Genomic DNA, 19,793 nt, shown 5'->3' with positions numbered 1-19,793 from the left:
ATTTGTCCCACATTGGGGAAATTTACAGTCTACAGCAGCAAATTTGGGGGGGTAGAAAGAAGAAAAACAAAGTGTTTGCACAAAAATAAATAATAATAATAATAATACATCACATTTGTAAGCGCCTTTCACAACACTCAAGGACACTGTACAGCCAAGACCAATAGTAAAACACAGATAAAATAATAAATAAATAGAGAGAAAATGTAGATGAAGACAGTTCAATATATATAGGTGCAATATAAATATAGAAGGGCGGCCCGGTAGTCCAGTGGTTAGCACGTCGGCTTCACAGTGCAGAGGTACCGGGTTCGATTCCAGCTCCGGCCTCCCTATGTGGAGTTTGCATGTTCTCCCCGGGCCTGCGTGGGTTTTCTCCGGGTGCTCCGGTTTCCTCCCACATTACAAAAATTTGCATGGCAGGCTGATTGAACACTCTAAATTGTCCCTAGGTGTGAGTGTGAGCGTGGATGGTTGTTCGTCTATGTGTGCCCTGCGATTGGCTGGCAACCGATTCAGGGTGTCCCCCGCCTACTGCCCGGAGACGGCTGGGATAGGCTCCAGCACCCCCCGCGACCCTAGTGAGGATCAAGCGGTACGGAAGATGAGATAAATATAGAAATATATATGCAACTGGTAAAAGGTGGCTGGCCTATTTACAAATGTTACTGGTTTTTCACGTATTTTATTTTTTATTTAGTAGTCTGGCAGCAGTCAGCAGGAATGAGTGGAGGTATCTCTCATTCTTGGAGCGCTTTTTGTAACAGTCTCTGGCTGAAGGAGCTACCCAGTGAAGTCAGGGTGGGCTGGAGGGTGTTGGAGGGACTGTCCATCATAGCTTTTAGCTTAGCTTAGCTAATATACCGTAGGTGCAATTTCAACCTCTATGCTTTCCCAACACAATTTGGGATTGTGTTTCACTTCAGGTCGTCTTACCAGTGTCCCAGCATATTCTGTGAGACTCCCATGGTGCACCACATCCGCCGTTTTGTGCACGGCAACGGCTGTGTGCAGATTGTGCTGAAGGAGCTCGACTCTCCTGTTCCCGGTTACCAGCACACCATTCTCAACTACTCCTGGTGCCGAATCTGCAAACAGGTCGCGAATAATAATAAAAATGAGAGTAAGAATAACTTTACCTTGTGTGTTCTAATCATGCCTCCCATTTTCAGGTGACCCCTGTGGTGCCGCTGTCCAATGACTCATGGTCAATGTCTTTTGCCAAATACCTGGAGCTACACTTCTATGGCCACCAGTACACCAGGCGGGCCAACGCTGAACCCTGTGGGCACTCCATCCATAAAGACTACCACCAGTACTTCTCCTACAACCAGATGGTGGCCTCCTTCAGGTAGGTCACAAGCCTTCACTCGGTCCAACTTAATGCCTTCCATCCAGTAACTCGGTGATACATCTGCTTTCAGCTACACATCTGTGAGGCTGTTGGAGATCTGTCTTCCCCGTCCCAAAATTTTGATCAGGAACCTGGGGCCTTCCAAAGCCATCTTACAGCAGGACCTTAAAGACTTTTCCCTCAAGTAAATCAAGCCTCCAGTCTGCAACATCCTGTGGATGTTTATCACAAAAACAAGCTGAAATCAATGCAGACTTGATTCAGTAGTATCACGAAAGCATTTTAGCCATCAGTTGTCAACAAAACATCAAAGGAGTAACTGAAGATGAATTTGATTACTAGCAACATGTATAAATGAACATGGTGGCCAGCTATATTATGTTTGTTGTTGTTGTTGTTGTTTTTTTAACCCTTTCAGCTTTGCTAATTAACCACACGACCTAATACACCTTCTAAGGTGTCATTCTGTCACAATGTCAGTAAATCTTGAATAATTAGCAATCGTGTCAAGAAATCAAAACCACAAAAATGTCAGTATTTTGTCACTTGAAACAATTCAAAGAAAAATAATATGAACATTATTATATCGGTCAGAGACTTTCTGTTGGCAAGTTTGTATTATTTTGGCTGAGATGCAAATTTTCCTGACAAAATATCCAGAATGTTCCTGAGAGGTGATGATAGAAGTTGGCATCGCTGGGCCTTAGCAGTTCCCCTGTACATGTCTTCGACTGTACCAAATCATCTTGAATGCGTTATCCACTAGTTTCTTGTGTCTCTGATCTCAGAGTGACGCAGGTCTACTTGGCCATTGACGATCGCCTCACTTCCTTGAAGACTGAGACCTTCAGTAAGACTCGAGAGGAGAAAATGGAGGACCTCTTTGCCCAAAAAGACGTAAGCCATTTGTCCCTTCCTTGTTTATTCCCTCTCCCCACTGCTTTTTAATGTTGCCACTGACATTTTTCTATGTACAGATGGAGGAGGCTGAGCTGCGCAGTTGGATTGAGAAGCTCCAAGCGCGATTTCAGGTCTGTGGTTTGGATTCTCCGCAGCAGCTCCAGACAGTGCTCGAGTCTCTAGTGATGAAGAAGCAGAGCCTCTGTGAGATGCTACAGTCGTGGAACAGCAGGTCGTAGTCGTAGCTGATCTTGACCAATGTCACATTTCCGAGCATTTCGCTGAGTTCCTCCACTCGTGCCCTCCTCAGGCTGCAAGACTTGTTCCAGCAGGAGAAAGGCCGCAAGCGTCTGTCAGTCCCCCCGAGCCCAGGCCGTCACCGGCAGACCACTGCTGATGACAGCAAGGTCAGTGTGCTATGTTGAGTTACATACAGTACTGACAAAATGTTTTCATGACTCAATGCCCTTTCTTTGTCTGAATGACAGAGCACCCTGGACTCCTCACCACGTAACCCCTCGCCGGTGGTGCAGAATGGCGACAAAGGTAAGCCTTCCATCTTGTGTGAAATCCTGTTCAGCAAAGCCTACCTTGGAAGATTTCTTTTTGAACAGAGGACCGTCTCCTCAGCACACTGCCCTCCACATCCTCCTCCTCTACTGCGCTGCTGTCGCCCGGGGAACCTGGAGCCGAGCCGAACACACCCGGTCCCTCCATCATCGAGCCGGACTCTGTCAGCATCCCAGAAGGTAGAGATACGCAAGACAACTTACAATTCCCGTTTCGGAAATGACTTTATGCTAAAAATGTTCTGCATTTTCCGGGGTCACTAGACGTGTTTGACGGACACTTGCTGGGTTCCACTGACAGTCAGGTGAAGGAGAAATCCACAATGAAAGCTATTCTGGCAAATTTTCTGCCGGGCAATAGCTACAACTCTATTCCCTTCCCATTGTGAGTATTGCAAATCACCACTTGGTGCCACCAAAAAAAAGTTAGTTTCATTTGGAATATTTTCTGTGGGTGAATGTGTTGAAGTTTTGATTAAACTGTATTGGAATTTATCGAAAAAATCCAGCTGAGGTCTAGTGGGAATTTGTAGGTTGAAGTGAATTATTTAGCATATTTTTATCTAAACTCGGTCATGCATCATGAACACGTATATTTTTTTTAAAAAGAAATTGGTGTTCCCTCACTTTTGGTGAATTTCTGCAATGTCAAGGTTGCCTTTTTAAAAAAAAAAAAAAAAATGTTTTGGTCTGGTCCATTCCAGTACATGGATGCATCACGACTGTCTTCAAATATGCATTCCTCGCTTATGCTGAACACAAATATTTGGATGATAAGGAACCAAATAGCAATCTGGTCAATTAATGCACTGAACATCATCAATACCTGCTTCAGTCATGTAAAATACTGAGGTGTGACATCATTTTGTTGTGTCGCAGTGACCCAGACAAGCATTACCTGATGTATGAACATGAACGGGTACCCATTGCCGTGTGCGAGAAGGAGCCAAGCTCCATCATCGCCTTTGCGCTCAGGTGACCACTCTTATATACTGTATATATGCATATATATTTAAATACCTTAGTATTGTTGTTCCGGGCCACAGCTGCAAGGAATACAAAACAGCTCTCGATGAGTTATCCAAGATGTCCAACGCAGGAGCGGACGAGGCGTCACAAGCCAACAGGTTTGTCCCATTTGTTGTTCTGTGAAAACTGGTGTAATGATCCATTCAAAGAAGGAAGTGTTCATCAAATTATTAACTTCTGTCGAGTAGCGGAGAGAGCCGAGCCAAGGGCAGCCCCGCCAGGCTCGGCGATTCATCCATGCAGAGCCGCAACAGCACAGAAGCCGACCCGTCCAGTGAGTGCTGATGTCTGCATGCGTTCATCAGCAGCCACTTACGTGTGATGTCATCTTTGGTCACTTGTCTTACCTGCAGAGGATGCTGATGTGGCCGATAATCAAAAGAAGCAATCTCAGAATCCCCATATCGAGTTGCGTAAGTTTGGTGTTTTGTTGCTTTTTCGCTATTGGTATTGGTTGCAATTTTCTCATTTCACGCAGAAGTCATTCCCGCTCCCTCTGTTTAGAGTTCTCAGACGCCAACGCCAAGTTCTACTGCCGGATATACTACGCGGACGAGTTCCACCGGATGCGGGAAGAGATCTTGGAGAGTGCTGAAGAGGATTTCGTCCGCTCGCTGTCTCACTGTGTCAACTGGCAGGCGCGTGGCGGAAAGTCTGGAGCGGTCTTCTATGCCACGGAAGGTCGGACCACTGACTATGATAATTCCTTCCAGGAAAAGAACTGACACATAAAACGACAGAATTAAAAACTAAGTCAAACCATATAATTTGTTTGAACGAAGTCCACTAGTTTAATGCTACCATAACAACATCGATGCATAGGTAGTTTTATAAACCTTCAACTACAACTTTAACACAAGTGGAGCAACGTCACAAACGACAGAAGAGAATTGCATTTTGTATATTTGAACACCCAAATAATACTGTATACTCCACAGGCTTATATTCTCTCTGTTAGTAGTGGACCTCTCTGCTTCTTCTCATTGCTTGATTACGCTGCATCTACATCCAGGAGAGCTCAGTGCTGCATAGCATGTTGTGGCACAAAATTCTGCTACACCGAAAGCACGCAACTCTAAATTCGGACTTGCCTGTAAAAACCAATTTTTTAAAATGGTTGCTTAGAAACAGCCACATACTGTAGCAGAGGTCTGAAAGATGAACCACGATGTAGGAGAGGTTAACTGGTTATCAATTAATAAAAAATAAGCGCTGAATGAGAATTTATATCAAGAAAAAAGGGGAAAAAAAACAAGGCTGGCTCGACAGCTAACTAACGTTCACACACAAACAAAACCACATCAGGGTCTACCTGCAGCGGTATCAAAGGTACGGCCGGCCCGGCTCGCAAGCGAGTTTAATCTGGCCCGCGGGATCATTTGGTAAAGTACAAAAATTGTACAGTCCAACTGAATAAACAGCCAAATGGCCGGTGTTAGTTGTACACATGACACAAGTAAAATGCGTCTCTAAACTTATTTTACTGCGCTTTTATCATAAACTTGACTCTCAATAGGCAATATTGATAGCAGTTCTTTTAAATTATATATCATGATTTTAACGGTCCAGCCCACTTGTCGAATACATGTTGCCCCTGAGCTGAAATGAGTTTGACACCCTTGGTCGACTGGAATGTTAATCAGCATTAGACACCCTTTCCACATCTTGCAAGATGATTTTTTTTAATACTGTGCAAGGAACTTGTTTACAAAATGTTGTAAAACTCCATACTTTAATTAAAACTTTAAGTTTGTTTAAAACCTGTATTCCCTATTTCTAACAATATATGGAATACATAAATAGCAGCTTTTTGAATAAGACCAATTAATGCTTCATACATTAAATAGTGGGACACGTCTGAAACAAAATTGGGATTTATTCTAATTTGGTGTGCAGTACTTGTTCTTTGAGATTAGAACATCATCTTTTTCTCTGTTTCAGATGACCGCTTCATCCTGAAGCAGATGCCCAGACTGGAAGTCCAATCCTTCCTGGACTTTGCTCCCCACTACTTTACCTACATCACCGGCGCTGTGCAGCAGAAGGTGTGCATCACAAGCTAGCAAATATACACGTATTCTCTCTGTTGACCAATACGTTTGTGTCACAGAGGCCGACTGCTCTGGCGAAGATTCTCGGCGTTTATCGCATCGGTTACAAGAACTCTCAGAACAACACTGAGAAGAAACTGGACCTGCTTGTGATGGAAAACCTTTTTTATGGACGCAAGATGGCTCAGGTAAGTCAAGTCTGGATAAATGTCCTGGAAATTTTGATTTTCATGGGGCTACCTGATGGGAAAACATTTAATAAGCATGTGACTTCCCTTAGCATTCAAATAGTTGAACGCGATGGACATTGGTGTGAAATTCTAAATGACAAAGTTGGTCCTGGTGTTCTTTAAAATCAATATGCCGAATACAAGACGGTGTTTTTTGCATTGAAATAAGACTGAAAAAGTGGGGGTCGTCTTATATTCGCGGTCTAGACATATATACCCATTCACGACGCTAGATGGCGCCAGATATCATTGAAGCGAATGCTGAACTTGACTCCCCAGGCCAAAGTGAACCCCTGTCACGAAGAATAAAAATAAAAATAGCAAAAAGAAGGAAAAAGAGAAGAAAATAATAGAAGAGATAACAGAAAATGGAGAAACATAGCGATAATTTAGAGAAAAGTGGGTCGAAGATCGGCCAGGTTAACCGGCAGCTGAGAAGTTATGATGTAATTTACATTTCAAAAAACAGAAGCCATTCATTTACGAATGTGATTGCACTTTCGTTTACATATTTAAATGTTCAGGTATTAAGATTTGAATGAGGCAAAATAACATGCTTTTTCTCTCATATTTTTATAATCATTTGTTTCAGATGTACTGTAATTATTTTCTGTATAAAAATTAATTTGGTGTCCAAAAAGTCATTTTTCAAACTTGAGTCTTGAAAAGGAGTGGGTCGTCTTATAATCAGGGCCGTCTTATATTCGGGGCAATACGGTTCACCGTTGGTTCTGGTGTTCTTTGAATTCAATATAATTCTTATTTACACATAATAATAAACTAAATAAGTCCTTGATAATGTCAGGATCGAATATTAACTGCGGCTGCAGCAACAGCTGCCTACCAATGTTGGTTATCGCAAATACCAATTGTCGGCCGCTCTCTCAAAGTAAATCGAGTTCTCGTTTTGGCGCAGTACAAATGAATGAGAACTTAAGATGCCCTCCTTGCCCCTTGCAAGGTATTCGACCTAAAGGGATCTTTGCGAAACCGCAACGTGAAGACGGACTCGGGCAAGGAGAGCTGCGAGGTGGTGCTGCTGGACGAGAACCTGCTCAAGCTCATCTACGACAACCCGCTGTACATCCGCTCGCATTGCAAGTCGGTGCTGCGCGCCGCCATTCACAGCGACGCCTACTTCCTGTCCAGCCACCTCATCATCGACTACTCGCTGCTCGTGGGACGCGACGACACTACCGATCAGCTCGTGGTCGGGATCATTGGTAAAAAAAAGAACTCGTAACGGCCGCGCTCAAGTCATTTTTGTCGCATTCTCAGATGGTGTCTCCTTTCACAGATTACATCAGGACTTTCACTTGGGATAAAAAGTTGGAGATGGTCGTCAAATCCACTGGAATTCTGGGAGGTCAAGGTAGCGCCCCCTTTGTATTCAAACCTAAGCTCATTTTTTGATCAAACAGAGGTGGTCACCAATCTCGGCATGAAACAGAAAAATAAAGTAGATCCAAAAGTTTTTGAGTTTGTGACAAGGAAATGACTGCCTACCTGAGTACAGACCTGACACGGAGGCATGGGATGCACTTTTGCAGTGTGTCTAGTGCAGAACATCATGATTGTAGCTCACGTGTACTGTTGTCAAATACTTCTCCTGCCGCTTCAGATTCCCATTCTTTGCCAGTGCCATCGGTGAATTGCAGATGAAACTTGGAATGAGAATACTAAAAAAAAAGATGCATCGCAACAGTTCTGATCGCAAGCTGCAATTGCAGACTGCTGACCGCTAACAACTTTCGGTGATGCAGGTCACGTGCCACTGTAGGTTAAAGGTGACCTTTTGTGAAATTGAAACTGAATGATGCTTCGGGTGCAGTATACAGTAGCATAACAATATATAATATTCATAACACGGACACATAAATCTTTACATTTTTTTCCCCATTTCTCCCTACACCCCTTGCGATCGACTTGGGACCAGTCCGCTCGATCGTGATAGACTGGTTGGGCAGCCCTGATGTAGGCTGAAGACTTACAGATAAAGTATCTGAATTTAGCAAAAAAGCACCCAGATGCTCCACAGTGGTAATTGCAAATGATTGTGTGGATAGAGGAAAGCAAACACACTATACTGTTTTGAAGAAAATAGGAACAGCACACCAACATCAAAACTTAATCCCAACCATGAAGTTTCATAGTTTTGGGACTGCTTTTTTATTTATTTATCTTTGTGTTCGTCTAATCTTGTTACTTGCAAGATGAGTTGGCCTTTCAATGACTGATTCATGCAGAAATCTCTCTAATTCCAAAGTGTTCACATTCTTTTTCGAGCAACTGTAACTAAGCACCACAATGTCATTCTGCAGGGAAGATGCCTACAGTGGTGTCGCCCGAGCTGTACCGCACCCGATTCTGCGAGGCCATGGACAAATACTTCCTCATGGTGCCCGACCACTGGACTGGATTGGGTGTCAACTGTTGAGCAGGACACACCCCTGAGATGCTTGAGAACAAGGTTCAACATTTCATGTAGGCTGAGAGCATTTTATAAAATTGTATTTACCAACAGACTAGCATGTCACCATTCCGTACAACACAAGCGATATTCCAGATTTTTTTTTTTTTTAATGAGTGCACTATTGTGGAAATCAGTCATTATTTTATCTTGTGGACCGTTGATAATGCTGTCATTATAGTTTGCTACTGTAATTTAAAGTTGGAATATGTACAGAGATTATGTAACTATTAAAACATTGTTAACATTGATTTATAAGTACGTATGATTTTTTTGGGGGGGTGGCAATAATTTATGTTTGAGCAGTCTTGGCAAAGAACGGCCAAAGGAACATAAAAATGGTACACTGCATTCTTTAATACAGCCCACCAAGCATTTACATAAAGTGTCCTGTAATATTTGTCGCATTTATTAGGCAGTGCCCCCCCCCCCCTAAAATTGATTTATTAAAATGCTAAGTATATACATTCAGAGTTGGGGCAGAAAAAATAGAGACCATACCACATGATGCAAACCACTCATCAGCAAGAAGAATCGGAATGCCAGCTTGGATTTTACAAAGAAGAGATGAGCCACACAAGTTTTGGACCAAAGTTGTATGGACTGATTAACCCACTTCAAAATGGATGAAAAGGCCAAATTATGAATGGCTTCAAAGCACACAAGCTCATCCGTGAAGCATGATGGCAGTCATGGCATGGCTTGGGCTTGCATGGCTGCTTCTAGACCGGGCTCACTCCTCTTTATTTAGGATGTAACTCATCATGATAGCAGCAGAATTCTGAAGTCGACAAACAAAAAAACCTAGAATACAATTATTGTTGGCTGAAATAAATCGGCGAATAAGTGAGTATATGACGTTTCACAAATTTCTACAAGAAAATCAATCTAGAGTAATTTGCAAGATTTAACTACTTTTTAAAAATAGACTACCATTGCTGACAAAGATCCTTTTAAAATATATGGGGAAAAACATCACAAAGAGACATTTTAAATGAGAAAAAGACAAAAGCAAAACTGCAGCACATTTATTTAACTAGTTTTTCCAAAGTGTACCATTCATATATAAAAAATGGCGAAATGTGGTCGTACTGCATCAGGAACTGCTTTGAAAATCACCCAGAGTGACGATTGTCCCGACTCGTGAAGCTCCTATTTGTATTAAAACCACACATTTCACACACTTCAACATGTATTATGCATTAAATTAAATTCTTCTTCTTCTTCTTAAAAAAAATGTGTCCGTATGGCCAAGAGTTATACAAAGCTTGGAAATCAACGTAATACAAAAGAGCGCAGTACTCATATCAGCAGTTTCGCCTTCACAAATTTTACGACCAACAAATATGTCCATCAGCTCATAGCCCAGAAACAAAATCGGAATTTAAATTGAAATACTGTATTGTCACTGTCAAATGACAATTGAGTTTTTTTTTTAATTGACATAAAAATGACTGATAAAACTCACAACAATTGGAGCTATTTTGACAGTCATTTACATCATGTTGCTGTTCAAATCTCCAAGGAAGGAACATTTGGTTTATTCTAGTAGTTGTTTGGCTTTACTTGATCGGATAGCGAATGCTTGCTTTCGAAACCCTGCGGCTCAGGCTGAGTCTGTTTGTCGTCTTTGTCAAAACAATGGACAAAAACACACGCAAGTATCATACTCAAGACTTTCCAAGAAGGAATTGCAATAACAGATTTGGAAGGTGTACGAAGGAGCATTAGAGCCACACTGAAAAGGAAAGAAAAAAAAGCAGTTTAAAATAATGTTTTGGTAAAATTAACAAATTAAAATCTTGTACGAAATATCCATCTATATATATTTATTCATCATTCATCTTCCTAACCGCTTATATCCTCACTAGGTTTGCGGGGGGTGCTGGAGCCTATCCCAGCTGTCTTCGGGTAGTAGGCAGGGGACACTCTGAACTAGTTGCCAGCCAATCGCAGGGCACACAGAGATGAACAACCATTCGTGCTTACAGTCACAATTTGGAGTGTTCAATCAGCCTGCCATGCATGTATAAAATATTATTTTTGTAAACAAAACACAAAAAATCCCTCATTTGGGAGGTAATGTTACAGTCCTGTATAAATGAAAAATGTTCTCATTGTTAAGACATCTAGCTACGAGTAGATGTCTCAGGTACTGCCGAGCCGCGAAGGAAAAAATATTATGTTTTTCACATTACATTTTCCCCCCGTATAATTACTAGAAAATCCTGTGAATAACACTTATTTTAAGAATATTTTTAAAAGATCCCAAATTTGGAGGGTAATTATACAGTGCTGTATAAATAACAAATGTTCAATTAATGAACAGAAGCTTGACAGTACCTCGGGTTTAAAAAAATGAAATGATAAAATCACTGATTTATAGCGCATTATATAAACACTTTTTGTTCACATATTGTAATTAAAAGTACCCTATTTTGCGCACTGTAAGGCGCACCTAATGGCATTCAATTTTCTCAAAAGCCGACGGTGCACCTTATAATCGCCTTTACACATGGATAAATATTCACATTTTTTTAGACAAAGTATTTTAAATGTTATGTAAAGGGTTTGTTACAGCTGCAGGGGTTGTGAAAGCTCGACATAAATAAAGCTGTATTGTATTTTATTCCCTTTAGCGTAGCTCCATCTAGTATCTAGCACTGCGCAACCGCAACCACTATTGTAGCTTCTATGCACCTTGTAATGCCCTGCGTCCTATATATGAAAACAGTTTTAAAATTGGGCGTTCTTTGAAGAAGGTCCGCCTTACACTCCGAAGCACCTTCTATTGCCGAAAATAGGATCCATTTAAAATCAGTTCTAGCGTTAGACAGACTGAAAAGCAAAGTAAAGCCATTTTAAAAATACACCTTACTTAAATTACTCCAAAGTGTGTGAAGTGCAAGATTTCGAAAACATGATTTTTGAACGACCTTAATCAGAGGTATGGCAAACGAGCGCAGTTTTTAACCTGGATTGACAACCAATTACACTTGATTGGTATATCTTTCTTCATTCTTATTCACTCGAGAAAAAAAAATCTTTTTAGGGTGACTGGGAAAGGGGCCACATTATTCACTGCTCTGCGCCATTCACAGGATTTTACGGCTTTTTTTTTTGAGTGTGTCCGTAATGTTCCTTGGTAAGAGTCCCAACACCCATCGCATCAATAACGACAATGAAATGTGCTAGTTGTGATTGGGGTGACATTTGGACGTTTATGTACTGTTTATCTTTTTTTCCAGTAAAAATTGTTGATTTAAAAAAAAAAAAGCAGACATCAAGGCACACATTTAATGGCACATTGCTGGTAGGTAGTCACGCGGAGGCTTTCCATTGAAGTGCTGGCAATTTGTGTGTACCATCGTGTCAAAAGAAATGCATTTCGAAATAATGTCAGGAGAACCTACGCGATGACGGGAATGTTTTTCGGCAAAATTTTTGTCTTGTTTCAAGAGGCTAACCTCGGCTAACCCTGATTCGCAAATGTCAAAGCGAGAAAGTGTGCACACATTTTGGGAATCTTTCCGACACAACCGGTCACCGTTTGTGCTTCAAGTAACAATAAAATAAATAAAAGCAACGTACACTCGTTACGATATTTCCGCCAATGTTTTTTTATCTCGGCATTTCTAACTTTCGCATTTTTCAACTTTTTCTAAAATAAATGACAGCTTTCTCACTATAATTACATTTATTCATGCAAAATCAAGATTGCTTTTTTTTGTTGTAATATTTCAACTTAAGTGAATTTTTAAATCCCAATCAAATGTTTGTAAAATTAAAGAGTTACAATTTTTCTTTCTGTAAAAGTAGGACTTTGTAGATTCGAATAAAAACAATTATAATTCGCAATTTTTGACGAACTGCTCTGACTTGCTTCTGGCAAGTGATTTTTGACGTTCATTATCTTCAACTTTGTCATGAAATTGTGACTTTTGGCATAATACGCCAACTTGTTGCATAAAAAATATTCTTGGTAAATGACCACTACCTTTTCTGTGTTTTGAAATATTATAACCACTCAGATTTTTGTTTCAAGGAACAAGTCGACTAAGCCTCTTTTTGTAATAAAACGTTAATGGACCCAGTGCCTTTGCCACGTCTTTCCAGTGAATATTAAGTATCAACATTATGATGATTGTGTAAAAAGCTGATTATTTAGCACATGAAACAAAAATATCAACTAAAACAGCCCAAATCACATTGACCTTTTCACTTTGTTTTGTACAAAATAAAGACCATCAAAAATGGCTTCTTCTCGCTTGTAAAGACCCGAAGAACCGACCGGGAGGCGAATCGTGCCACCGCCCCGAGGCCGAGTACCGAGGTCAATTTGGATTTGAGCACCCGTGTGTAGAAAGGAGAAACTGCAACATGCAAATGACACGCCTCAACTTCTTCTTCTCGGAAAGTGGGCAAAGAGAAGAATCCCGCTGACCGGCAAGGGTCAGAAAGTTTCAGAATCCTCAGAGTCGTTCTCTGTGGTGCCCTCACTGGAAGGTCCGGAGGGATTCCTGGCGCGGCGCTGGTCCCGTGGGGCGGCGGCCGCGGCACGGTCTTTGTGCACCTTAGGGGGCAGCAGCCTCAGCAGGGCGCCAGGGGAGGGGGCGCCGGAGCTGCAAGGGGAGCAGAAAGGCATCATGGTTGCCAGAATGAGCGCCAGGCAGTCGGCCACCTCGCGGCTGGGCGCGCAAGCCAGAGCGGGGGTCAAACCTGCGTCACAGAGACAGAAAGGGGGGGGGGGGGGGGGGGCACAAAATGGCCGGGAAGCAGAGATGCCGAAGCGAGAGACAAAAAGAGGGACGAGGCGGCTTTCATGTTAGTGTTTCAGCGGCGCACAAACATACAAAGGTGGGGCTGCACAGTTCAGGCATGCAATAGATGGGCAAAAGTATTAGGCCACTTCTTAATCATCGAGGACCGCTTAGTTCCCAGTTGATCATTTTAGCAAGACGTTTGTATGTGTCCTACTTTATGTGACGCTCCTTAATGACACGTCTGGATGAGTTTGCTGTGGAAGAACTTTTGTCCACCATTTGTAACGCAACTTGCACTTGGTCAAGCGTGCTTGACCAAAGAGCTGCTTTGCCTCAAAAGAGGCAAAGCAGCACCTTCAACTCGATTGACATTGAAGATTTCAACATGGCTCATGAATAATTTTGCATTCATGACAATTAGAAATCATGTTTGTGATAATTCAAGTACCGTATTGCAGGGTGTGTATTTAATAATTATTAACAAGATTTATTTTTTTCATCCATTCATTTATTGTCTGATCTGCTTTATCCTCACAAGGGTCGCGGGGGCGTGCTGGAGCCTATCCCAGCTGTCTTCGGGCAGTAGGCAGGGGACACCCTGAACCGGTTGCCAGTCAATCGCAGGGCACACAGAGACGAACATTCACGCTCACATTCACGCCTAGGGACAATTTAGAGTGTTCAATCAGCATGCCATGCATGTTTTTTTTGGAATGTGGGAGGAGACCGGAATACCCGGAGAAAACCCACGCTGGCCCGGGAAGAACATGCAAACTCCACACAGGGAGGCCCGAGCTAAAATCGAACCCATGACCTCCGCACTGTGAGCGTGACTACAGCTGTACTTTGAGTGAACAATTCCGAAAAGCTGAGTGCGGACCCCCATAAAAAAAATGCGTGCGTAAAAGCTAAAGTGAACATTGACGGGGAAACGAGCATGCACACAAAGGCAGATGCGTCTTGCCGGGCCAGCCAAGTCCATCCTACCATTTTCATCCACCGTCTGAATGTTGGCTCCTCGGGACAGAAGCTGCTGGACTGCCTGTTTTAGTCCACTCCGAGCCGCCAAGTGGAGAGGCCTGATGATGTTTGATATTGTTAGAGTCAGTGTCAATTTTGTGTGTGGCTGTTTTCCCCCCGTCTTGCCCGCAAGAAACTCACGTTTGTAGCGCAGCGTTTGTGGCGTTGATTTGTGCAGAATCGGGTAACTTCTCCAGAATAAGCAGGACACAGTCTTCCTTTCCCTAGAAGTGACCATATACGCTCATGGATTAGACAGGTTAACAGCAAATTTTAATCACAGATGGCTTAATGTATCCATAAATGTCGTTTTTATGGTGATTTCAAGAAATGTCTTTGTTTTTGTTTTTTTTAGAGCACATCATGTTTTTGAATTTGTCATTTATTATTTTTAATTCTAACACAAATTATTTGCATCATGTGGATATTACCATGCGTTGTAATTTATAGTTATGACGTTTCATAAAGTCGATTAGCAATTCAATGTGTTTTGATGAGGTGTCCTATAGACCCCCTAGTGGACACTTACATTTTTACACGCTAGATGCAGGGCAGTGTTGCTGTCTTTATCGGTGTAATGGAGGCAGTTGTTGGTGCTGTTCAACAGAACCTCTGGACAGGACACACACACACACACACACACACACACACACACACACACACACACAAAACAATTAAAGAAAAAAAATGCGCTTTTGTTAACACATCCAACACAACGGGAAATCCAATGCATACCAAGGGCCCCGACGCGACCCTTCTCGGCCGCCATCATCAGCGCCGTGCGACCCAATTGGTCCACAGCGTCAACTGGCGCGTCATGGGAAAGGAGCAGCTGGATGCAGTCTACATGACCCGAGAAGGCCGCCGCATGGAGAGGTGTCCTGAAGGACGAAAGAGGAAGAGCCCATTGAAATTCCATTAATATTCATCTATTCCAGGACCCACAAAAACATTTTTGTTATGCGTTTTAATAAAGAAAAAGAGCACTGCACTAAGCAAACTGGAGGAGAAAACATGCTTGTGCGCGCAAACACACACAAACACACACACCTGTCCTTAGCATCTTTGCAGCCGGCGATGTCAGATCCCATTGCCTCCAGCAGCAATGATGCGCAAGCCTCATGGTCATTCACCCTGTTAAGACGGCAATCTCGTTGAACTTGGCCTCATGGGAAACATGAGAAGAATCACTTTTTACGACTTGTGTACAGTGAACCCCCACATATTCACAGTCCAGTATTCACAAATTCCCCAAGTTGCAGAGTTTTGGGGAAAAACTCACCTATCTTGTATTTTCTGTATTTTCTTTGCTCAGGCCAAAGAAACCTAAGTAATACTTTCACCGTTTAGTGTTGTGTTGGTATCAAAGAACTATGTTGAAGTGAGTTTAAGACTTTCATTTGGACAAAGCTAGTGCTTTGGTGGCATCTCAGTCACAAGGACCTATGCTGAAGTGAGTTGAAGAGATTCATTGAGACTGAACTTGTGCGTTGCCACTCCCCTTGAGGCATCTACATAGAAGCAAACTTTTGGGGTGTCGTAAGCGAAGACCTTGACATGCTGTCAATAACGCTTTCAAAAAATGAATACTGGCAGTATACCAATTTTGAAAGGCCGTGTGAGCGAGTGCAAAAAACAGAAACTGACATTTTGACATTAGCCTGAGTACTGACTGCATGTAAACTTCGACAATTACTGGCAGAAGTGTGAAATTCAAATCACCAAGTCAATCTTTCGTTATTTGCCTTTTTCTGTTTCTTTTATGTTACAATTGGGAACCTTTACATAAGACAACCACTTAACTGGAATACATTCTAAATGTCACCCTATAGAGCCATGGGGAAAAAAATGAGAACACATCAAGATTCACATAAGAACACTCTCTGAATTGCTGCGCACTTACACAGCGCAGTGCAGAGGCGTGAAGGGGTTCCCATCAATGCACCGACAACCTTTCTGCTCCAAAAGAACCTCCACACAGCCCTCGTGACCTAATCAGACACAAACGCACATTAGAAAGATGCGGCTACGCCCACTCGCCTCGACGTCCAAACACCAACCGTGGTAGCAGGCCCAGTGCAGCGGCGTATAGCCTTGGTGGTCTCTGAGTGGAGGCAGCGAATCGAGCTCGGGGCAGGTCATGCCGAGCAGCTCGCTCAGCCAGGAGGCGTGGCCTCTTGCCGCCGCGAGGTGAATGGCAGTGCGACCCTGAGCATCGCCCAACAAGATGGACGCCTCTTGCTCCAGCAGACACTGGACGCACTCCTCCTGGCCACATAGTAGCTGCAGATATTGGTGTAAAAACCCATCGCTAATAAATGTAATGCAATTGAACGGATTGTATGTAATCGAGCACGACTGATTCTAAAGGCCCTGGGAGGATTGCTTGGAGATGGTCTTATCGCCTTTACTTTTAGCCTGCTTATCTATAATTTTCTTTCTAGTCCTCCATCAAGTGTTTCCAGTTGGTCCAAAATGCTGCTGCTCATCTTCTAAATGGAGCTTGTAGAAGGGAGCACTTCACTTCCATTTTGTAATTTTGGCCTCCTTTCAGGGTTTCGCTGTCCATTTTACTTCATTTTAAGATGCTTTTATGTGTCTCATCTGTGCTCCTCCACATCTACATACATGCCCCAGGTCAGCGAACCAGATAGGACTAGGCGGAGCGTCACAGAGTAAACTACTTCCGGGTTACTTCCAGGTTAAGTGAACGCTGGCGCGTCTGGCTGCCGCTGCTCACCCGCAATTCTGTGGTTTTATTGTACTTGTTTGATTGTAAAGTGTCCTTGAGTGTTTATAAATGCGCTTATAAATGAAACGTATTATTATTATTATAATCTTTGAGAGCACTTTCACCTCCGCTTCCTCTGGTCCATGTTGAGTGTGGTCTACTCCAAACAGCACGGTAGCCACTTGTCACCCTTTAAATAGGCCAATTTAATTTCTACAGGTATGTACCATCAATTTTGTCCAGGCCTGTTTCATGAATTTGTTTTTCAAAATCATTCTGTTGAACCCCAATCCATAAACACTGTCTTATTTTCATTTTTTAACTTTCATAAAATGTGTATTGTTACTTTTGTCAGATTCAAGTTTTCTGTGACCAAATTGTTGTGACCGCTTTTGTGACCAAACCAAATTTCTGTGACCGCTGTGGGTTTTTCTTTCATTAAAAGAGGGTTGCCAATTTTTTTTTCCAGGCTGAAATCTGATGAGACAAAAAACATTTTTAATCCACACAGAGTACTTAAAGCTTTTAGGGAAAAAATAATTAAAAAATCATGAAACAAATATTCTAATTTAGGTTGAAAATTTAGGTCAGTGCTTCTGATCGGATTTGCTGGCCTCAACCATTTCCCACTCATCCAAGTGAGGCTCACTCACCCCGAGGTGCAGCGCAGTCAAGCCGTGCTTGTCAGCCATGTTGACATCCACCTCCCGCTCAAGCAGCAACGAGACGGCGTCGACGTGACCCCCCGCCACAGCGAGCATCAAAGGTGTCCTGCACACACAGACAGCATTGCGTGTGTGCATCGGTGTGCATACAAAGTCATGACTTACTGTCCCTGAAGGTCGGCGATGTCAGCCAGCTCCGCGTTCCCCGATTCATCCAGCAGGAGGCGCAAACATGTCGTATGGCCGTTCATCACTACACCACGGCACATAGATAAAAATGTTAGCACACAGTGAACTCGTCACTTAACTACCACATTAAATGTTTACTCCCACCTGCTAAGTGTACGGGGGTGCGCCTGTGCCGCGTGTCACAAGTGTGCGGCGACGCCCCCTGCCCGAGGAGAATGTGAACGCAGTCGGCGTGGCCCCGCAGCGCCGCCATGGCCAAGGGGGTGCGGCCGGCTTCGTCCACCCGGTCCACCTCCCTCTCCCCACGCAGGAGCACCTCAAGGGCCTGGGAGTGACCGTGGTACGCCTGCACACAGCCAACACAATCATTTTTAAAAGACATCAATCTCTCAAGAGCAAATTTTTATCGACAGGTCATACATATGGAGTTGTATTTATTTCACATGATGTAAAACAAGTCATTCGAGTGAGTGAGTAGACAGGAAGTAGCTCTGTATTTAGACTCACAGCGAGGTGCAGGGGGCTCCTGGCATTGGGAGATTCAAGGTCGTCATGGTAACCGTCATCTCTGTCCAGGAGCTACAAGGTCACATGTTGTCAGTGCATCCAACCTGTCAAACTGCACACTTTGTGCGTGTGTGTGTGTGTGTGTTTGTGTGTGTGTGTGTGTGTGTGTGTGTGGACTGACCAGCTCCAGGCAGTGTTTGTGTCCGTAGGCTGCGGCATAGTGAACAGGACTATATCCTTGTTTGTCTTTGAGCGAGGCCGTCGCTCCGCTCTGTAGCAGAAATTCCAAACATCTGCAAAACAATGACAAGCCTGAAGAAAGTCAGAGGAAAAGAGGCATCAAAACAATTCTTTGAAAGAGGCCCAGCTTGCGTCTCTGAATCTGTCCAGGCGACGTGTTCCCCCACTTGATCCTCTAGCAGGGCCTTTTTAATATATTTTTTTTATTTGTTTTTTTTTTTTAAACAGAAAAAGTCAGAAAAGCGAACTTACAGTGCTGCTTCTTTCTCCCTCTCTGCCTGAACTCCTTCACTTTCAGGCTCCAGAGCAACACGTCGCCTGAAAGACAGTATTAATAAAACATTATTGCACAACACTGACTCATGCAACAGGCAGGAACGAGATGTGTCCTGGTTGAACTTTTATTACCATTTCTTAGATTGTGAGCGCAACACAAAAATAAATTTTGGGGAGTGTTTTGACCATTATGATAGCATGTAATAGCATCTGTATTTCTCAAAGAGGACTGCTTTTAAAATATTGATTAATATATTAATCGAATGGAATCGAGTATCCTTTTCATTGTTTTTTTTTTTCAGTCATGGTGTTTTGTTTGTTACTTTGGACTTTGTTTGTTTTGGATTTAGTTTTCTGAGTTTTAATACAATCTTTCAAGTACACCCTGCTCCTCCCTCCTGCCTGCTTTTTGGGGTCCACCACTACCTTGCAAGCGTGACAGATGAGTTATCAAAACCAAGATGGAAAGGGGCTTTCGAGGATGGGACTTAAGCTTAACTTAAGGTTTTCAGTGTGTTTTGCCGCTTTATTTTATTTAGATTTCATGAAATGGCACAGTAAGAGTAACCAATGAATGAAGTGTCCAGTTGTCCTCTTACCTTCTGTCCAAGTCGGAAGCTGCAGCATAATGCAGAGCAGAGCGCCCCCACTTGTCGGTGGCATTGATTGCCGTCCCGCAAACCACCAGCGTCTCCAGACACTGATAGTGTCGACTGGCGGCAGCATAGTGCAGAGAGGTCCTGATGGAGACACATAAGTGGAAAATGCCCAAATATGGGTCTACTGTATGTCAACAGCA

The 19,793-nt window shown here is 42.9% G+C and overlaps 2 protein-coding genes across 8 annotated transcripts in view; one reads left to right on the top strand and one right to left on the bottom strand.

The window, feature by feature from the left end:
- The window catches only part of pikfyve (phosphoinositide kinase, FYVE finger containing), a 31,601-nt gene extending 21,774 nt beyond the window's left edge, over positions 1-9,827 (top strand). For all 4 annotated transcript variants that reach the window (XM_052081824.1, XM_052081823.1, XM_052081822.1 and 1 more), the window contains 19 exons: positions 927-1,098; positions 1,173-1,351; positions 1,425-1,538; positions 2,143-2,251; positions 2,332-2,486; positions 2,565-2,661; positions 2,743-2,800; positions 2,869-3,003; positions 3,088-3,208; positions 3,703-3,798; positions 3,870-3,950; positions 4,041-4,126; positions 4,206-4,265; positions 4,357-4,533; positions 5,794-5,897; positions 5,963-6,091; positions 7,095-7,356; positions 7,431-7,505; positions 8,455-9,827. In XM_052081824.1, coding sequence (XP_051937784.1) covers positions 927-1,098; positions 1,173-1,351; positions 1,425-1,538; positions 2,143-2,251; positions 2,332-2,486; positions 2,565-2,661; positions 2,743-2,800; positions 2,869-3,003; positions 3,088-3,208; positions 3,703-3,798; positions 3,870-3,950; positions 4,041-4,126; positions 4,206-4,265; positions 4,357-4,533; positions 5,794-5,897; positions 5,963-6,091; positions 7,095-7,356; positions 7,431-7,505; positions 8,455-8,570 — 2,326 coding nt within the window. In that variant the 3' untranslated portion in view covers positions 8,571-9,827. The remainder of the gene's footprint in view (positions 1-926; positions 1,099-1,172; positions 1,352-1,424; positions 1,539-2,142; positions 2,252-2,331; positions 2,487-2,564; positions 2,662-2,742; positions 2,801-2,868; positions 3,004-3,087; positions 3,209-3,702; positions 3,799-3,869; positions 3,951-4,040; positions 4,127-4,205; positions 4,266-4,356; positions 4,534-5,793; positions 5,898-5,962; positions 6,092-7,094; positions 7,357-7,430; positions 7,506-8,454) is intronic.
- The window catches only part of ankrd44 (ankyrin repeat domain 44), a 29,267-nt gene continuing 19,090 nt past the window's right edge, over positions 9,617-19,793 (bottom strand). For 2 of the 4 annotated variants that reach the window (XM_052081835.1, XM_052081836.1), the window contains exons 14-28: positions 19,594-19,734; positions 18,971-19,036; positions 18,660-18,771; positions 18,479-18,550; positions 18,116-18,317; positions 17,948-18,035; positions 17,771-17,888; positions 16,447-16,669; positions 16,290-16,377; positions 15,437-15,520; positions 15,122-15,267; positions 14,916-14,998; positions 14,528-14,610; positions 14,354-14,445; positions 9,617-13,322 (exon numbers count right to left, since the gene is read on the bottom strand). In XM_052081835.1, the coding sequence (XP_051937795.1) occupies positions 13,057-13,322; positions 14,354-14,445; positions 14,528-14,610; positions 14,916-14,998; positions 15,122-15,267; positions 15,437-15,520; positions 16,290-16,377; positions 16,447-16,669; positions 17,771-17,888; positions 17,948-18,035; positions 18,116-18,317; positions 18,479-18,550; positions 18,660-18,771; positions 18,971-19,036; positions 19,594-19,734 (1,864 nt within the window). In that variant the 3' untranslated portion in view covers positions 9,617-13,056. Of the gene's footprint in view, positions 13,323-14,353; positions 14,446-14,527; positions 14,611-14,915; positions 14,999-15,121; positions 15,268-15,436; positions 15,521-16,289; positions 16,378-16,446; positions 16,670-17,770; positions 17,889-17,947; positions 18,036-18,115; positions 18,318-18,478; positions 18,551-18,659; positions 18,791-18,970; positions 19,037-19,593; positions 19,735-19,793 lie in introns of those variants that run through there. The other 2 variants (XM_052081837.1, XR_007965294.1) reach the window with 2 other exon arrangements.

Source organism: Hippocampus zosterae, chromosome 12, assembly GCF_025434085.1.
Source record: "Hippocampus zosterae strain Florida chromosome 12, ASM2543408v3, whole genome shotgun sequence".
NCBI classification, from domain to species: domain Eukaryota; kingdom Metazoa; phylum Chordata; class Actinopteri; order Syngnathiformes; family Syngnathidae; genus Hippocampus; species Hippocampus zosterae.
This window is presented reverse-complemented; position numbering and strand designations above follow the sequence as displayed.